The sequence below is a fragment of the Lepidochelys kempii genome, chromosome 6 (genome assembly GCF_965140285.1).
Source record: "Lepidochelys kempii isolate rLepKem1 chromosome 6, rLepKem1.hap1, whole genome shotgun sequence".
NCBI classification, from domain to species: Eukaryota; Metazoa; Chordata; order Testudines; family Cheloniidae; genus Lepidochelys; species Lepidochelys kempii.
The window spans coordinates 110,004,798-110,023,545 of NC_136385.1; the positions used below are offsets into that span (position 1 = coordinate 110,004,798).

At 40.3% G+C, this 18,748-nt stretch overlaps 1 protein-coding gene across 4 annotated transcripts in view; it reads left to right on the forward strand.

Annotated features, from left to right (window-relative positions):
- EML1 (EMAP like 1) overlaps positions 1-11,625 on the forward strand; it is a 200,274-nt gene extending 188,649 nt beyond the window's left edge. For all 4 annotated transcript variants that reach the window (XM_073349634.2, XM_073349633.2, XM_073349636.2 and 1 more), the window contains exons 16-22: positions 301-368; positions 2,792-2,880; positions 3,367-3,464; positions 3,587-3,674; positions 3,859-3,954; positions 9,246-9,376; positions 9,671-11,625. In XM_073349634.2, coding sequence (XP_073205735.1) covers positions 301-368; positions 2,792-2,880; positions 3,367-3,464; positions 3,587-3,674; positions 3,859-3,954; positions 9,246-9,376; positions 9,671-9,796 — 696 coding nt within the window. In that variant the 3' untranslated portion in view covers positions 9,797-11,625. The remainder of the gene's footprint in view (positions 1-300; positions 369-2,791; positions 2,881-3,366; positions 3,465-3,586; positions 3,675-3,858; positions 3,955-9,245; positions 9,377-9,670) is intronic.
- The last annotated feature ends 7,123 nt before the right edge of the window (positions 11,626-18,748 follow it).

Below are 18,748 nucleotides of genomic sequence, written 5' to 3' on the forward strand. Positions count from 1 at the left end.
GGGATTTGTCGAGAAGCAACTTTTTCTCAATTTTTTTTATCTGAAATTATTTGCCAAATAGATCTTAGGTTAGACTGTGCACAAAGGAAAACAGTGTGGAATTGAATATAGGAAACACTGCATTAGGTAATTTTTAGCGGATTTCCAAATGTACTAGTTTTTTCCTCAAATATAAAAAGAGGAGTTTACTCTACACAAAGACTGCGGGGGCTTAGTTTGTTACTGAGTAAGCAATTTTAATTGTGTTTTTACTATTACTGTCTCTTGCTATAAATGTATACTTCCTTTGAAATCTTATAGGATCCAGCACAGTCTTCTGGTTTTCATCCTTCAGGGTCTGTTGTTGCAATAGGAACACTAACTGGAAGGTAAGAAGAACAAAAGCGCGGGTATCCATCAACAGTGGGTATCTGTCCATCTCACCAAATCAAAGTTGATATTCTTGTTTCTCCAACGAATCGTACCAAATTCTGCGCTCTGATGCCTATGCTCACCTCCTGTTGAATTCAACAGGAGCTGAAGGTATTGTTGGTGGTGTTTATTATTATTGTATTGCTATAGTGCCTAACAACCTTAGTCCAGCACCCCATTGTGTTTGACACTATACACATACAGATCAAGAAAGCCTATCTCTGCCCCAAAGAGCTTACAGTCTAAGCGTAAGACATGAGGCAGCTGATGGATGCAGTCAGACGGATGGGGGAGAACAAGGAAACAATGAGGCAGCACTGGTAGGCATGAAAAGCGGTGGTGGCAGTGCACCAGCCGCCTAACCATTCTCAGGAGTTGTTGTTGTTGTTGTTTGTTGTTAGCATAACAGCTAATGAGAGTTTGCAGGAGGGTTCTGAAGGATGATAATGAGGTAGCTCTGTGGATGTATATGGGGAGCTCTTCCCCTCAGATGTGAGGGACAGCACAGGAGAAGACAAAAGGTGTTTGCTTGAAAATTTAACATGCTGTTTTATTATTTTTACCATAGTAATGTCCAGAGCCCCCAACCAAATTTTGGTGCAGGCCGCATTGTGCTAGGCACTGGACAAGCACATAGATAGTAAAGAGACAGTGTCTGCCAGGAGAGCTTAAAACTTAAATAGACGAGACAGGTGAGGGAGAAAAGAAGTATTACCCCCATTGTATATAGGGAACTGTGACGCAAAATCGCATAGGGAATCAGTGGCGGAGCCTTGATATGAACCCAGAACTCTGAAGTGCCTTAAGTACAAAACCCTCCTTTCCTTCAAGGGTACCTGAGGGCAGAATTTTGCTCCTAATATTTAAAATATTTGCACTTCATTCTAAAATACTTTTTATTTGATGACACGTGGTTTTAGTAAGTATTGAAGCAAAATTTATTTGGTTCTATGTTTCCCTTAATACAGGGGTGGGCAAACTTTTTGGGCTGAGGGCCACATCTGGGTGGGGAAATTGTATGCAGGGCCGGGGCAGCGGGTTGGGGTGCAGGAGGCAGTGCAGGGTGTGGGAGGGGGTGCAGTGTGCAGGAACGGGCTCAGGGCAAGGGATTGGGACAGAGGAGAGGTGCGGGGTATATGAGGGGGCTCAGGGAAGGGGCTTGGGGTGCAGGAGGGGTGCGGACTTCAGGAGGGAGCTCAAGGCAGGGAGTTGGGGTGCAGCAGGGGTGCAGGGTGCAGCAGGGGCCTTAGGGCAGGGAGTTGGGGGGTGAGGTGCAGGAGGGGTTCAGGCTCCAGCCCGGCGCTGCTTACCTAAAGTGGCTCCAGAGTGGCAGGCTGCATGCCCGCCCTGGCCCCACGTGGCGCCGCTCTGGGAAGTGGCCGGAACCAAGTCCCTGCACAGCCCCTGGGGTGGGGGGGAGGTACAGGGCTCCACGTGCTGCCCTTGCCATGCCTCCAGGTACCTTCCCTGAAGCTCCCATTGGCCGCGGTTCCCCTTTCCCAGCCAATGGGAGCTGCAGGGGGCGGTGCCTGGAGGCGAGGGCAATGCACAGAGCCCTCTTTTCCTCCCCAGCCCCGCCACAGGGACGTGGTGCCGGCCACTTCTGAGAGCAGCACGGGGCCTGCGGCACCACAGGGGGCAATCCCGCAGGCCGGTTCCAAAGACCTGATGGGCCGGATTCGGCCCGCGGGCCGTAGTTTGCCCACCCCTGCCTTAATATCTAAATAAAAGTGAGATGTTTTGGGAGCAGTCTTTATTTTTGATACTTAATAAACTGAAATCAGCATTGAAATGCAGATTTTCAAAGTGAAATAGTTGTAAGTATTTGTAGAAACATGTCCAGAGAACAATGTATAACAAAGCCCCAATCCACCTCATAGGAGATTTATTATGATCTAATTTTTATTTATTTAATATATAGTGGTCCTGATTCTCAGTAACACTAAGCCACCTTTACACTTTTCTGGCCTTTAAAGTAGATATAAATGTAATTAAATTACATTTAATTAAATTAAATGTCCAAATACTGTAAAAGGGCCTTAAAGAATGTGGTCCAAGATACACAAGATACACGAAAGTATACATCAATCATACTTGCATATAACTAGTGACAATTTGTAAAATGATAATAAAATCTGAATGTAGACATCTGCCTCAATAGTTGATTGATATTCTGTTTATCTACTGTTGAAAATGTTACTTTCAGTTGTTTTCAGTTGGCTACAAATAACGCAGAAAATGTCCCCTTCCTATTCTTTTCCTTTTAGTGCAAAACATATGGAAGACTGTTCATTTGACATAATGAACAGTTGATTAAAACTACTGTAGATTTGCATTCCTTACTGAGCAATTTATTGGCCTTTTTCTGTGTTTACAACAGGTGGTTTGTGTTTGACACAGAAACAAAAGATTTGGTCACTGTACACACAGATGGAAATGAACAGCTGTCTGTAATGCGTTATTCACCAGGTTTGACACACTCTACTTACTTGTTAAAAAAAGAAGTGATTGTATGCAATATAGGGTTCATTTTTAAAATTCCTCACATCTATTTAAATTGGGTATAGATACATAAGTTGAAATCCAGCCTCCCGAGTCGATGGAGCCAGGATTTTACCCAGAGGCTTTAACTCTAATTTCCTGTTGTTTGCCCCTTCAGATCTTGGTGTTTAGAAGAAATCGGCTCTCCCACTTAGATGTGCATGTAGTACCATGTTCAGGGTGGCTTTTTTCTCAGTTTCCTTATGAGAGCTAACTTCAATATTTGCTATATAAAGCTGCTGTTTTATTTGCCGTGAATCGTATTCCATCAAACAAGGAGAAGAAGAAAATTGCTTTTTTTAAATTTATTAATAGAAGTTTTATGAACAATGACCATTGTCCATGACACACTAGAACTTCATAGATTAGTTTAATTCTTTATTGTGGGTATAATTATAATTCACTTTTTTATAGATGGAAACTTCTTGGCGATAGGTTCCCATGACAACTGTATCTATATATATGGTGTTAATGAAAATGGGAGAAAATATAGTAGAATTGGCAAATGCTCAGTAAGTGACCTCCTTACTATTTATTCACGAATAACAAATAAGCATGTATACTTTATAGTACATATTGATATACTGGGATATGCTATGTTACTGGAATTAATACAATACACTTCTCTTCATAGGGTCATTCCAGCTTCATTACTCACTTGGACTGGTCTGTTAATTCACAGTACCTTGTGTCCAATTCAGGGGACTATGAAATCTTATACTGTGAGTAACAATGGTTTTCTGTGCTTTGTGCAGAGTTGATTGTACGATAGCTAATGAATTTTTAATTGATCATATAATCACTAGGCTGGAACATATATTTTAATTAGTTGCTACTTTTTAGCTTAAATCAACTCCCATGCAGCTTAAAAACTGAAAATGTCATCATTTGTTTCTCTTTCTGTAGGGATCCCCTCTACTTGTAAACAAGTAGTGAGTGTTGAGGCAACTAGAGATATAGAATGGGTTACTTACACCTGTACTTTAGGATTCCATGTTTTTGGTAAGTTGTTTTTTTCTCCCTCTCACAAAGTTATGATTCTTTGCTTTTCCAATTAGCTAACATTCAGACTGTCATCTTTATTTGAAACATTACTATTCAGATTTCAAAGTGCAAATATAAAACTTCTGTTGCACAATTTTTATCACCATCCGTCCTCCTATTTTGATCCAGGAGACCTCTGATTTAATATTCTTGGTAACTTTAGATACAATTATTAATTTGCAACACAAGTGAAAACCAATCACAAGCTACCTGCTATGACAAATTACAATTGTTTTTAGAAGCCATGTTTTACAATTAGAGAATTTTCATTTATGTATTTGTATTCCTACAGCACCAAAGACCCCATTCAGGATCAAGTTCCATTGAGTTAAGTGCTGTATAAACAGTGTACAATCCAGTCCCATTGTACATGGTTCTTTACAAACAGTGACAGTCCCTGCCCCAAAGAGCTGATAGTGTAAATTGAGACATTCATAAGAAGTGAGTGAAATGAACAAAAAGAGAAAGGAAAAGGAGGACAAATTCAACAAAAATAAGGTGTTCCAGTTCCAGACGGTTTTGGCTTGTTTCATTGATTTGGGGGTTGTAATTTTTTTTTTTTACATATAAACAAAATAAACCCCTATGATCAACCATCATTGGTGGTTGACTGCTTTTTTGTAGGCCTCAAAGAACAGGTTTGTTTTGAGGAGGGATTTGAAGGAGAAGAAGGTACTTGCCTCACAGATTAATTCAGGGAGGGCATTCTGCATGTAAGGGGCAGCGTGGAAGAAGTCATTGAGACGGTTGTTGGAGAATTCGATAAATCAGGACAGTTATCATTGGAGCTGAGGAAGTGGTAGAATAACACAATAAGAGATAAGTGTGTACAAACAGGAGGGGTAAAGTTGTGAAGGGTCTTAAAAGGTGAGGACAAGATACTGAACTTGGTATGATGAAACAGGAAACCAGTGCAAAGATTTAAAAAAAAAATGATGTGATCAGAGCAACAGGCAAGAAAGATTATGCTAGCAGCCAAGTTTTGAATGGAACAGAGTGGGTAACATGCTGGAGAGAGACCCAGAAAAGGGAAGAGATTGCAGCCAAGAGCCTGAACTAGAGTTTTAGAACAGTGACAGAAAGAAAATGTTGAATTTTGGAAACATCATGGAAGAAGTGGCTAGATTTGGATATGCATTTGACATGCAGGTCTAGAGAGAAGACCGAGTCAAAGATGACTGGCTGTGTATTATTCTGAGATGACAAAATTATTCGCTCTGCATGGACAGCCACCACATATATTTCAGCTTCTTAGGGCTAAGGTTTGAGAGTCCCTGACACTGTTAGGGTATGTCTACACTACGAAATTACTCCGATTTTACAGAAGTTGATTTTTGGGAACAGATTGTATAAAGTCGAGTGCATGTGTCCACACTAAGCACATTAATTCGGCGGTGTGCATGGCAAGCGTCGACATTCCGAGCGGTGCACTGTGGGTAGCTATCCAAAATGGGGCCAAAAATTTGTCGCAGGTTATGGGTAAATGTCATCAGTCAACCCTCCCTCTGTGAAAGCAACGGCAGACAATCATTTCACGCCCTTTTCCCTGGATTGCCCAAGCAGACGCCATAGCACGGCAAGCATGGAGCCCGTTCAGCTCACCGCAGCTGTTATGACCATTGTAAACACCTTGTGCATTATCATGCACTTTATGCAGAACCAGAACCTGAAAAACCAGGCAAGGAAGCAATGGCAGCGCGGTGACAAGAGTGATGAGGACATGGACACAGATTTCTTTAAAACCGCGGTCCCCGGCAATTTGGAGATCCTGGTGTTAATGGGGCAGGCTTATGCCATGGAATGCCAATTCTGGGCCCGGGAAACAAGCACAGACTGGTGGGACCGCATAGTGTTGCAGGTTTTGGATGATTCCCAGTGGCTCCGAAACTTTCGCATGCGTAAGGGCACTTTCATGGAACTTTGTGACTTGCATTCCCCTGCCCTGAAGCGCAAGAATACCAAGATGAGAGCAGCCCTCACAGTTGAGAAGCAAGTGGTAATAGCCCTGGGGAAGTTTGCAACGCCAGACAGCTACCAGTCAGTCGGTAATCAATTTGGAGTGGGCAAAGCTACTGTGGGGGTTGCTGTGATGCAAGTAGCCAACACAATCATTGAGCTGCTGCTATCAAAGATAGTGACTCTGGGAAATGTGCAGGTCATACTAGATGGCTTTGCTGCAATGAGATTGCTTAACTGTGGTTGGGCTATAGACGGAACGCATATCCCTATCTTGGGACCGGACCACCAGGGCAGCCAGTACATAAGCCACAAAGGGTACTTTTCAATGGTGCTGCAAGCACTGGTGGATCACAAGGGACATTTCACCAACATCAACTTGGGATGGCCAGGAACGGTTCATGACACTCGCGTCTTCAGGAACTCTGGTCTGTTTAAAAGGTTGCAGGAAGGGATTTACTTCCCAGACCAGAAAATAACTGCTGGGAATGTTGAAATGCCTGTAGTTATCCTTGGGGACCCAGCTTACCCCTTCATGCCCTAGCTCATGAAGCCGTACACAGGCACCCTGGACCATAGTAAGGAGCTGTTCAACTATAGGCTGAGCAAGTGCAGAATGGTGGAAGAATGTGCATTTGGATGTTTAAAGGGTCGCTGGCACAGTTTACTGACTTGCTCAGACCTCAGCAAAACCAGTATTCCCATTGTTATTGCTGCTTGCTGTGTGCCCCACGATCTCTGTGAGAGTAAGGGGGAGACGTTTATGGCGGGGTAGGAGGTTGAGGCAAATTGCCCGGCTGCTGAATACGCGCAGCCAGACACCAGGGCGATTAGAAGAGCACAGCAGGAAGTGCTGTGCATCAGAGAAGCTTTGAAAACCAGTTTCATGACTGGCCAGTGTACCGTGTGACACTTCTGTTTGTTTCTCCTTGATGAAAACACGCCCCCTTGGTTGACTCTAATTCCCTGTAAGCCACCCACCCTCCCTGCTTCGATCACAGCTTGCTTGCAAAGGAAATAAAGTCACTATCATTTAAAAACAATGTATTCTTTATTAATTGATTATAAAAATAGGGAGATAACTCACAAGGTATGCCACGTGGGGTGTGCGAGGAAGGTAGGAGGGAAGGAAAAGGCCACTTCAAAACTTGTTGAATGACAGCCTTTTGTTGCTTGGGCTGTCCACTGGGGTGGAATGGTTGGGTGCCCGGAGCCTCCCCCCACCACGTTTTTGGGCATCTGGGTGAGGAGGCTATTGGGAGGAGGGAGGGCAGTTAAACAGCGGCGATTTTAAGAGACCTTTATGTCGACCGAAATGGCTTCGTTATGTGGATGGGTGCAGGGTTAATTCAGTTTAACGCTGCTAAATTCGACATAAACCCGTAGTGTAGACCAGGCCTTAGTGTTTTAGGTCCAGATTTTTAAAGCTATTTAGGTGTTGCTGCGCTCAGCATTGCAACAGCTAACTGATTTAGGAGCCTCAACTGTTGATGAAATGTAGGCTAAGTGCCTAAATCCTTTTTGAAAATGAGATTGAGGCTCCTATATCAGTTAGGTGTTACGATGCTGAGTGCAACAATGGCTAAATAGCTTTAAAAATCTGAGCCTTGGTGCTTAGCTTCAAAGGCTCGTATATTCCGAAATGATGCATATTTTAAAATGAGGATTCTCTAAGTAATATTTGTATATATCAGCTTTGTAGAAATCATCTGCTGCCTTTTTCATGTATCTCAACAAATGATAACTGTGTTCCCCCCCACCCCCCACTTAACTCCATTGGTTTCCAGTTCACTTCAGGATTTGATTCAAAACTGCCATCTATGGTTTTTATACTATAGTTCCTCCATTAACTCTATCCAGCCTGTCTTACAGACTCTCCTCCCCTTAGCTAGCTCTCTATCTTAATATAGTTTTGACTCTGTTGGTGCAAAAGCTTTCTCTCTGTCAGTACTAGCATCTAGAACAGCTTTTCTATACTTCTTAACTTAATTTCTTTAACCTCGGTCATAATTTTATCCCAGAAGAAAGTACATTTGTTTTTCCTTTGCATATGTCTCTTTATTTATTTTTTACATCGTGATCATGCAAAGGGATATTCCTGTACAGAGTCTCATTGAAGTCAATTGAATTTGGGGGATCAGTATTTTCCTTTGTTATTATATTGTTTACATTAATCCTTTCAACTGTTCTGGGAGAGTTTGTGTAAAAGATGCTATACAGAATAAAATGTATATCAGTGATTAAAAACATGAAACCACTTCCTTTCCGTATATCTGAAGTCATTGCAGATTTATAAGTGGGGGTGGGGGAAGGAATTGCTCTTAAACACTGAATGTCATAATAATTTAATGCTCAACAAAACAAAAAACCACCCCTGACTACAACATTGGACTCTCTCAAATGATTAAGCAACCTCTGTGCTGAGTAGGGGAGTAGATCAAATCTAAAGTACAAAAAAACATTAAAAAACTTAAGCAGCAAATAGCTATACACAATGCTGTATAAAAAGAAAATTTAATTTTCCATAACCTGTTTTATTATATTTTTACAGCACACAAAAGCATGCAAGTGTTTTACAGACCAAACACAAAAACCTTATCCTTCCCCTGAAGAACTTACAATCTAATTTTAGAGGTGACATAATATGTGAGACCAACAAGCAATAGGGGACTGGGATGAGGAAGAAGGGTTATCGTAACAAAAGCATGTGATAATTCAGTTATAACAAGCTCAAATCTTCTTGATCGTTCATTAGTCACTTTATTATTATTTTTAATGGTATAATTCTTGTAAACACCACAGGTGGGGTTTTAGGATGAATTTGAGTGAGGAGAACCTGGTGGCTGTACCTTTTTAAAAAGCCTCCTATCTGTGAACTATATAAGAAGTCATTCATTATCTGTAAATTGTGGAGAAGGGAAGGGGAAAAGCAGTAGTTTAAAATTGTACCTCCTGTTGTTGTCTCTTATGTATACATATATTATGATATAATACCTGAAGGCTCACAGCTGAGGCCCCAGTTCAGCAAAACACTGCTTACATCCTCCTTGTTCAGCACAGGACTAATGCATGTGCTTCATTGCCATTCAGATTTTGGGTCTTATGCGCATGTTTAAAGTTAAGTATTTGGTCTTCCGAGTCAGAGCCTGAATCACTAGTAATTTTGAGGGATTTGGAGGTTGGTTGATTTTAAACAGGTGGCCTCTTCATGAATGTCATAACAAAAAATTTAGCTAACATTTCTGTTCTGTATGTGTAGCAGAAATATTAAATTAGTCACTACATGTTTTCAGGTGTATGGCCAGAAGGTTCAGATGGAACAGACATCAATGCTGTCTGTCGATCACATGAGAGAAAACTGCTATCAACAGGGGATGATTTTGGCAAAGTACATCTCTTCTCTTATCCGTGTTCACAATTTAGGGTAAGATATTTACTTTAATAGAGTACAATCTTGCAAACCTTTACAAACATGGGAAATTTTGTTCCTCTGCTGTCAAAAAACCCAACGTTAAATCAACGGGACTACTTATATGTGTAAGTGTGGATTGGCACTTTAATATAGAAGTCTGAATTTTAAAATAATCTGACTTCATTGATAGAAATAAGGTGACAATTTTATTTAATTGTAGTTTGAATGCTATACATAATTAAATATTTGTTACAGTAATGTTATTATTTATCTGCAGTAATAACATCCTGTATTGATATTTTCCAGGCTCCAAGCCATGTGTATGGTGGACATAGTAGTCATGTAACTAATGTAGATTTTCTGTGTGAAGACACCCATCTCATCTCCACAGGTGGAAAAGATACAAGTATTATGCAGTGGCGAGTCATTTAGAGGAAACATCAGTGTGAACACACACAGTCATGAGATGACCATGCACAGAAGTTCTGTACAAACTGTATACTTAAAACTTAAACAGTACATTTGCAGTTTAGCCTGGTCACTGTGATTCTGTTTAAAAATTCTTACAGACCTCAGGAAAATTAAGCCCTGTGCTGGTTATCTTACTCAGTTTAGTGATTCATTAGGTATCACTCCTAAAGAATGAGCTATATTTTTCTTTTGTTGTACAATATATGCAGCAGTACAAGTTTAATATAAAAAAATGTGGCTTGAAAGTTTTCAATACAGTGATATCAGCGGAACTGGTGACTATCTTAACTGTTTTCTACAAACTCTACTAAAATGGTCACAAAAATGCCTTTCAGAATACTGTATATACATGCTTAATTGTCTCACTGTCTACACTTTGTACTGTATATCTACCTATTTAGAAAAATCTATGGCAACATTGAGGTTTCTGATGGATGGTGATGAATTCATACTAAAGGAATAACCCAAGCTAGAAGACACAGAATAATTAACATGTTACATATGAAAATGTGAATGTTAGAATTCAGTAATTTGCATTTTCTTGAGAATAACAAATCTTTAAATTCCACCACTGAGGAACTGCATTCTCTTTCAAATCAGCAGGTTATACTCCAGTTTAACTTGAATATCTCAAAAGGGTTTAAAGATGTTTATCTAGTTCAGGTATTCAGTGTAAGCTTAAATTAAAAAAATCTTTTTGACTTGTACATGAACAACTGCTTATCAAAAACAAAAAGCAAAACTTGACCACATCCCCACTATTGGTTAATATATTTAACTAATATGTATATTAATCAGCATGATGCTATATTGTACATGTATAAGATTTTAGCAGTTCATTATAAATGGTAAGGCAATCTAGGCTTTACTTTTTTATGCTTATGGATATTGTATATTTGTATTTTAAGACCAAGTAGACCAAGTCTAAAGATATCTTTTAATATGTACCATAAACCTGCAGAGGGAAAAGGAAGCATTGGAAGCCTACATGAAATATTAATGTGTAACTTCTGGCCCCTGTGTTTTGTGCATGGATGGATATTTATAGTATGACATAAGATTGTGTTTTGCAATGAAGTAATAGTGGAGGTGGTATAAAATGGTTAAGAAGGCCTTATCAATTTTGATTGTGAAACAGATTGAAATTTATTGTTTACCTTGAGGAATGTATCTAAAGAATTTAAAAGAGCAGAATAATAAGCAGACTCTGAAAAGTTAATATTAAAGTTTTGCTTGTAATGGACAGTAAACATTTTAATTCTCTGAACTCTAAAACACTGGTTGTTTGTTTAGAGTGGTTAAATGAAATGGAATCAATGAATTTTGAAACCTTTTTTATTACATTGCCGCCTGCTATACTGAAAGTGCAGGACAATAATAAATCATGTATTAAAGTGCTTTGTTTTGATGTATCCTTCCTGTGCAATTTAACATAAATTCATTTCTATATTAAAGCTTTACTGTGATCTGCTTTCACTTAATGGGATACATTTTTAAATTCCAAACCAGATGTGAAAAGATTGTTGGGGAATGAAATCTGAGTTTTTGTATATGTAATTATTTGCATACCTATAGACGATGCTTTTGAAGATTTGACCAATACTGTGTTCATATAGGGTGAAAGTCAAGAGGACCAGGATTTCAACCTACAAGTTTATTTATTGATTCTAACTGCTTAATACAACAAAACATTTCAAAGTTCTGCTGTTCATTTCTGTACTTTCCTTATATTGTGGAAGAGAGATGTTTTTCATACAGTAAATTATGAATTTAAAGATATGAACTTAAAAGGAATATCATCCCACAGTGGGGAAGATGGTCTTTATATGCAAACTTTACAGATGATCCATATACATGCTTAAGTTCTGTACTCTAATTATTATCACTACTTTCCTCCAAATTGATGAAGAGGTATATTCAGCTTGTTTTCTGGGGCCACAAAATTTCCAAACTGTTTGTTTTAACCAAACCTAGCAACTAAACTCCATATGTCTGAAACTTCTCAGATGACAACATATTAAATCTCAAAATCATACCTGTTTTAGAATACTGTTTTCCAAAACTCTATGAATAAAGAAATGACAAAGATAAGTTGGCAAATATCCACTGCTTTCAGGAATATGTCTTTTTTTTCCTGTTTGCTTCTGATTATAAAAACAAAAGAAAAAATAAGCCAGAACTTTAAAACATAGCCTATTTTTAAATGAATATTTTGCTTGGCTTCATTTTCCCCTCCAGTTCGTTTTTACATATTCTTATTTGTAAAGCTTCTTTTCTCCTTTCCAGCTGGTGCTAGCAAGTATCTGTCAGAATGAGAAACATCTCATCCTGTTTGGAGGACTTGACTTGTTTATACTGCTGCTAGGAAAAGACACGCTGCTGTAATGGGAGAAAAGAACTGACTCAAAAGTATAGTTTCCTTTGAAATGATTGATGGCAAGGAACATAAGGCATGAAAGATCAGGCTTAGGATAATTGGATTGCAGTTACCTAAATTCTCTGGATGAAATCTTGCTCCATTGCAGTTGATGGGAGTTTTTCCTTCAACTTCAATGTGACCAGGTTTTCATTCCTTAGAAGATATACAGATTTGTATGTTAATGTATTTTATGGTCTGTATTATATAGGAGGTCAGATGAGATGATCACGGTCATCCCTTCTAGCCTTATCTATGAAAAGTACAATACTGTTCAATTTAATAAGCTACTTTTTACTTAAACCATTGCTCAAATCTGTTTATTATGTATTTGTTTATGGTAGTGCCCGTTTTGTGTTAGGTGCTTTGCAGACATTCAAGAACTGTCCTGACCCCAAGAAGCTTACAGTTTAAGGACAGACAGACAAGTAGGTAGAGGTTGGGGAAAGGAAATAATAAAAGGATGATATTTTTTTAATTCATACCAACAAGATTGACTAAAGGCAATATGTTGTACACAGTGTTGTTATAGCCATGTCGGTTCAAAGATATTAGAGAGACAACATGAGTGAAGTGATATCTTTTATTGGACCAACTTCTGTTGGTGAGAAAGACAAACTTTTGAGCTTACACAGAGCTCCGTGTTTCTCTCACCAATAGAGGTTGGTCCAGAAAACTATTATGTCACCCACCTTGTCTCTCTAAACGCAACATGGCACATCGAGTTTTAACTGGGAGTTAAAACTTGAGAGGTTATCCTAGCAGATGTTCCCTAGAAAATCAGTCTCTAACATGAAGTTTCAGGGAGGGAGGGAGGGAGGGAGTGTGTGTGTGTGTGTGTGTGTAAACACATTCCATAATTTCCCTGAGGTTACTGCACACTGCAATAGTCACAAAATGTCAAACAACTTCAGATGACACTTTCTTTTTTATATTTTCTTAACTCGAAAGGCCAAAGTCTCATCTGTTACAGTGTAATAGCTTTATTGAGACCAAGTCATTTTTAAAAAAAGTGGGGTGGGGAGGAAGGAGGAGAATGCTTTTTCCAGTTTCATTCAACCTGCATAAAAAAAATTGGTTCAAATTGTTAAAAAAAATGGAAAACTTCAACCAATATGACAATGTTCACACAAAAATTCTTATAATTCTAAAAGCCATTTTTAATCAAATCATATTTGACCAATCCTAATTAATACAATTTCCCATGTGATCTCAGGAAAGCATGGCTGATATTCATCAGTTCTCCAAAACACATTAATGTAGAAAATATAGTGGCTTTTTCTTAACATCTGTTTGCACCATGTGATACCAATTCATTGGGAAAATAACCGACCTTTCTAAAATGTTAGATTCCATTTTATCTAGTACTGCTTTGAGATGTAAAATTTTTGCCTAGAACTGGAGCCCTTCAGAGAGGACTAGATCAAATCCTTGAACATACCACAGCTAGTGGGAAAAATCCCTTAACTGCCTCTGAAAAGGCCCAGTACTTCTAACAAATAGATATCGATATCCCTCTTTCATACCTTGGTGGAGCTGCATTTGTGGCTGGATCATGTGAATGGCAGCTCTCCATGCCATCATCCCCCGTCAAACCTCTGGGGGCTTCCCCATATAAGATAATGGCATCCATACTGGCAATTTCTTTCATGGGCTCCCCCTCTGGAAGGTCAGTCTGGCAGAGCTCGGGGGCATGCATGGATGGGAAAGCAACTCCCTCCCATGAGTTTAAGGAGGAAGGTAGCAGAGTCCAGGCATAATTGTTCCAGTCCTCTGGAGTCTTAGCAAAATCTGAATAGTGCCCTCACCAATCTCAGGGTCTCCCCTGGTCTGGCAGGCTGTGTTACAGCTCTCCAGTCGAAATGGGCTGACATGGAGTTTCCTACAAGAATTGAAACATGAAGTGTCCTAGCCTGTAGACAGACTCTCCTCCTATGGGACGCAAGCTAGCTCAGGGTTCTGAATTCCATTCTCACCTTAACTGCTGAAATTTTATTTTCACAGACGTCCAACTACAGAACAGTAGTAACTTGTTGAAAGAAGGAACTCCTGCTACTCCTCATTAAAATAGAGGCCCCCTCAGACCTCTGTATTGATGTATCCCTCCATCCTCCTTTACTTGATCTCCGCTGGTCCCTTAGGGAGAGAGTTCTGGTTCAGAAACCAGATGAACCTGATTCACTTACACGTGTCTAACCCTCTCTGGCTAGGTTTGGGAGACACTTGCATTTGTGTAAATCAGGTGTAACAACAGGATCAGATCAATCCCTCGGTGACTAAACTCTATGTTAGCTCATTTCTTGCTAAGATTTTTCTATCCTTTCAGGTATAATTAAAGCTGTGTTAAAAGCTTTATAATCTATTTCACAAAACGCAGTTTGGCAAGTTGGAAACTGTGTTCTGCTCCATAAATATTTGTAGACACTAACAGTTCATAATAGGATACTTACCTTGGATAAAAGAAAAGGAGTACTTGTGGCACTTTAGAGACTAACCAATTTATTTGAGCATAAGCTTTCGTGAGCTACAGCGCTTATGCTCAAATAAATTGGTTAGTCTCTAAGGTGCCACAAGTACTCCTTTTCTTTTTGTGAATACAGACTAACATGGCTGTTACTCTGAAACTTACCTTGGATAAAAAGCCATTTCATATATCAGCACTGGAGATGGGAGTTCTTAAGCAAAGAATATGCTTACAGAGCTAATTTGCATGCTAACTCCCAGAATGCTTTTGTAGCTCACAGCAATGCTGCCATGTGGGAATTGAGAGGTCTAATTGTGCTTGAATATGCACTGACATTCCAAATCTACAGTACACTGTGTCAGAGATTTTCAATGCTCCCAATTCCCATTGAAGTACAAGGGAGCCAAGTATGGTTGAGGCATGCATCAGCTTGCAGGATTGGACCCTGGATTCATGTCTGCCATGAGCTTTGTATGTGAATATCTGATATATGTGAAAAGCAGACATGTTCTGGCAAAATGGCTTTTTGCTTAAAGCAAATGCCTTGTCTGTTATAACAGAAGGCTGCAGGTCCAAAAGAAAATTCTGCTTGACCTAATGTATTTTTAGTTTCATCTTCTCTGTGTGATGTTCTCAGACAAGGGAGAGCTTGTCATAGAATCATAGAAGAGTAGGTCTGGAAGGGACCTCAATAGGTCATCCAGTCCAGTTCCCTGCACTCAAGGCAGGACTAAGTAATAACTAGACCATTCCTGACAGGTATTTGTCTAACCTGTTCTCAAAAACCTCCAATGAAGGAGATTCCACAACCTCCCTAGGTAATTTGTTCCAGTGCTTAACTACCCTTATAGGAAGGTTTTCCTAATGTCCAACCTAAACCTCCCTTGCTGCAATTTAAGCCGCCCTCCTTGTAACAGCCTTTTATGCACTTGAAAGGTGTTACGTCCCCCCACAGTCTTCTCTTCTCCAGACTAAACAAACCAGTTTTTTCAATCTTTCTTCACAGATCTTGTTGTCAAGGCCTTTAATCATTTTTGTTGCTCTCCTGTTGACTTTCTCCAGTTTGTCCATATCTTTCCTGAAATGTGACATCCAGAACTGGACACAATACTCCAGTTGAGGCCTTATCAGTGCTCAGTAGAACAGAATAATTACTTCTCATGTCTTGCTTACAGCGCTCTTACTGATACATCCCAGAATGATGGTCGCTTTTTTTTGCGAAAGTGTTACACTGTTGATTCATATTTATTTTGTGATCCACAAGGACCTCCAGATACCTTTTTGCAGTATTTCCTTTCTAGGCAGTCATTTCCCATTTTATATGTGTGCAGCTGAGTGCTCCTTCCTAATTGGAGCATTTGTCCTTATTTAAGTTCATCCTATTTACTTCAGACCATTTCTCCAGTTTGTCCAGATCATTTTGAATTCTAATCCTATCCTCCAAAGCAGTTGCACCCTCCCAGCTTGGTATTGTCCACAAACTTTATAAGTGTACTCTCTATGCCATTATCTAAATAATTTATAAAGATATTGAAGAGAACTGGACCCAGAACTGATCCCTGTGGCACCTCACTTGATATGCCCTTCCAGCTTGACTGTGAACCACTGATTACTCTCTGGGAATGGTTTTCCAACCAGTTATGCACCCGCCATACAGTAGCTCCAGCTAGGCTATATTTTCCTAGTTTGTTTATGAGAAGACCATGTGAGACCATAGCAAAAGCTTTACTATAGTCAAGATATACCACATCTACTATTTCCCCACAGCCACAAGACTTGTTACCCTGTCAAAGAAAGCTATTAGGTTAGTTTGACATGATTTGTTCTTGACAAATCCATGCTGACTGTTACTTATCACCTTATTTTCTAGGTGTTTGCAAATTAATTGATTATTTACTCCATTATCTTTGGGAGTACTGAAGTTAAGATGACTGGACTGTAATTCCTTGAATTGTCCTTGTTTCTCTGTTCATAGATTAGCACAATACGTTTTTGCCCTCTTCCAGTCCTCTGGAATTTCTGTCTTCCATGACTTTTCAAAGATCATCTCTTATGGCTCAGATATCTCATCAGTCAGTTCCTTGAATATTCTAGGATGTATTTCATCCAGCCTGGCAACTTGAAGACATCTAATTTGTTTAAGTAAATTTTTAACTTGTTCTCTAGTCTCAGATCCTACTTCATTTTGACTGGTGTTCACTTTGTTAGACGTCCAATTGCTACTAAATTATTTTGGTGAAAACTGGCACAAAAAAAGGCATTTAGCATATCCACCATTTCCTGTAATTGTCTCCACCCCAACCCACTCCACCCCCATTGGGTAATGGGCCTACCCCGTCTGTCCTGGGTCTTCCTTTTGCTTCTAATATATTTGTAGAATGTTTTCTTGTTATTCTTTATGCCTCTAGCTAGTTTAATCTCATTTTGTGCCTTGGCCTTTCTAATTTTGTCCCTACATGCTTGTGTTGTTTTTTTATATTCATCCTTTGTAATTTGACCTAGTTTCCACTTTTTGTAGGACTCTTTTTTTGAGTTTCAGATCATTGAAAAGCTCCTGGTTAAGCCAGGGTGGTTTCTTGCCGCACTTCCTATCTTTCCTATGCATATATTGTATAGTGTGCTCTTGTGCCCTTAATAAAGTCTATTTGAAAAACTGCCACCTTTTTCAAACTATTTTTCCCTTTAGACTTGCTTCCCATGGGATCTTACCTACCAACTCCCTAAGTTTGCTAAAGTCTGTCTTCTTGAAATCCATTATATTTATTCTGCTGTTTTTCTCTCCTACCATTCCTTGGAATCATGAACTCTTATCATTTCATGATCACTTTCACCCAAGCTACCTTCTACTTTCAAATTATCAAATAGTTTCTCCCTATTTGTCTAAATCAAAACTAGAACAGCCTCTCCCCTAGTAGGTTTCTCTACCTTCTAAAAAAAAAAAATGGTCTCAGATGCATTTCAGGAATTTGGACAATCTGTGCCCTGCTGTATTATTTTCCCAACAGATGACTGGGTAATTGATGTTCCCCATCATCACTAAATCCTGCGCTTTGGATGATTTTTTTCGTCGTTTAAAAAAAGCCTCATTCACCCCTTCTTCCTGGTTAGGTGATCTGATTAGGTTAGGATGCCCCTGGTTAGGAGGCCCCTACTATGACATTACCCTGGGTTTTTACCCCTTTTCTCCTTACCCAGAGACTTTCAACACATCTGTCTCCTATTTGCATCTCAATTTCAGTGCATGTGAATACATCTCTGATATACAAGGCCACACCACCTCCCTTTTTTCTCTGCCTGTCCTCAGGGCCAGATTAAGAGAGGGGCTTTAGGAGCAGCAGCCCATGACCCCGGCTCAAGGGGGGCCTCACAAAAATAAATCACAGGCAGCGATCTCCAACTCCGGGCCCCTGAAACTCCCACGGTGGAGCAGGGCGCTCAGGCAGGCTGCCTGTCTGCCATGACCCCACGCTGCTCCCAGAAGCGGCCAGCTGCTAACACATCTCTGCAGCCCCTGGCTGGGGAGGTGGCTCCGTGCACTGCCCCGCCCCCAGAACCATCCTCGCAGCTCCCATTGGCCAGGAACTGGCCAATAGGAGCTACAGAAGTGGTGCTTGTGGACAGCACATGGAGACATGCTGTCCCTCTCCCCCCAGGGACCACAGAGACGTGCTATCAGCCAGCCGCTTCCGGGGGCAGCGTGGGGCCATGGCATGCAACAGTTGGGAGCCATCTGTGGTAAGCGCCTCCCAGCCAGAGCCTACACCTCACACGCACTCCTTCACCCCACCCCCCTGCCCCAGATCAGAATCCCCCTCCTGCACCCAAACTCCCTCCCAGACCTGTACCCCCTCCTGCACCCCAATCCCCTGCTCCAGCCCCCTCCTACGCCAAACTTCCTCTCAGGAAAAAAACTTGTATACAGGGACCCCACAAAATCTAATAGGCCCGGGCACACAGGAGAGTTAATCTGGCTCTGCCTGTCTTTCTTGAGCAACACTTCCATACCAATATTCTAGTCGTATGTATTATCTCT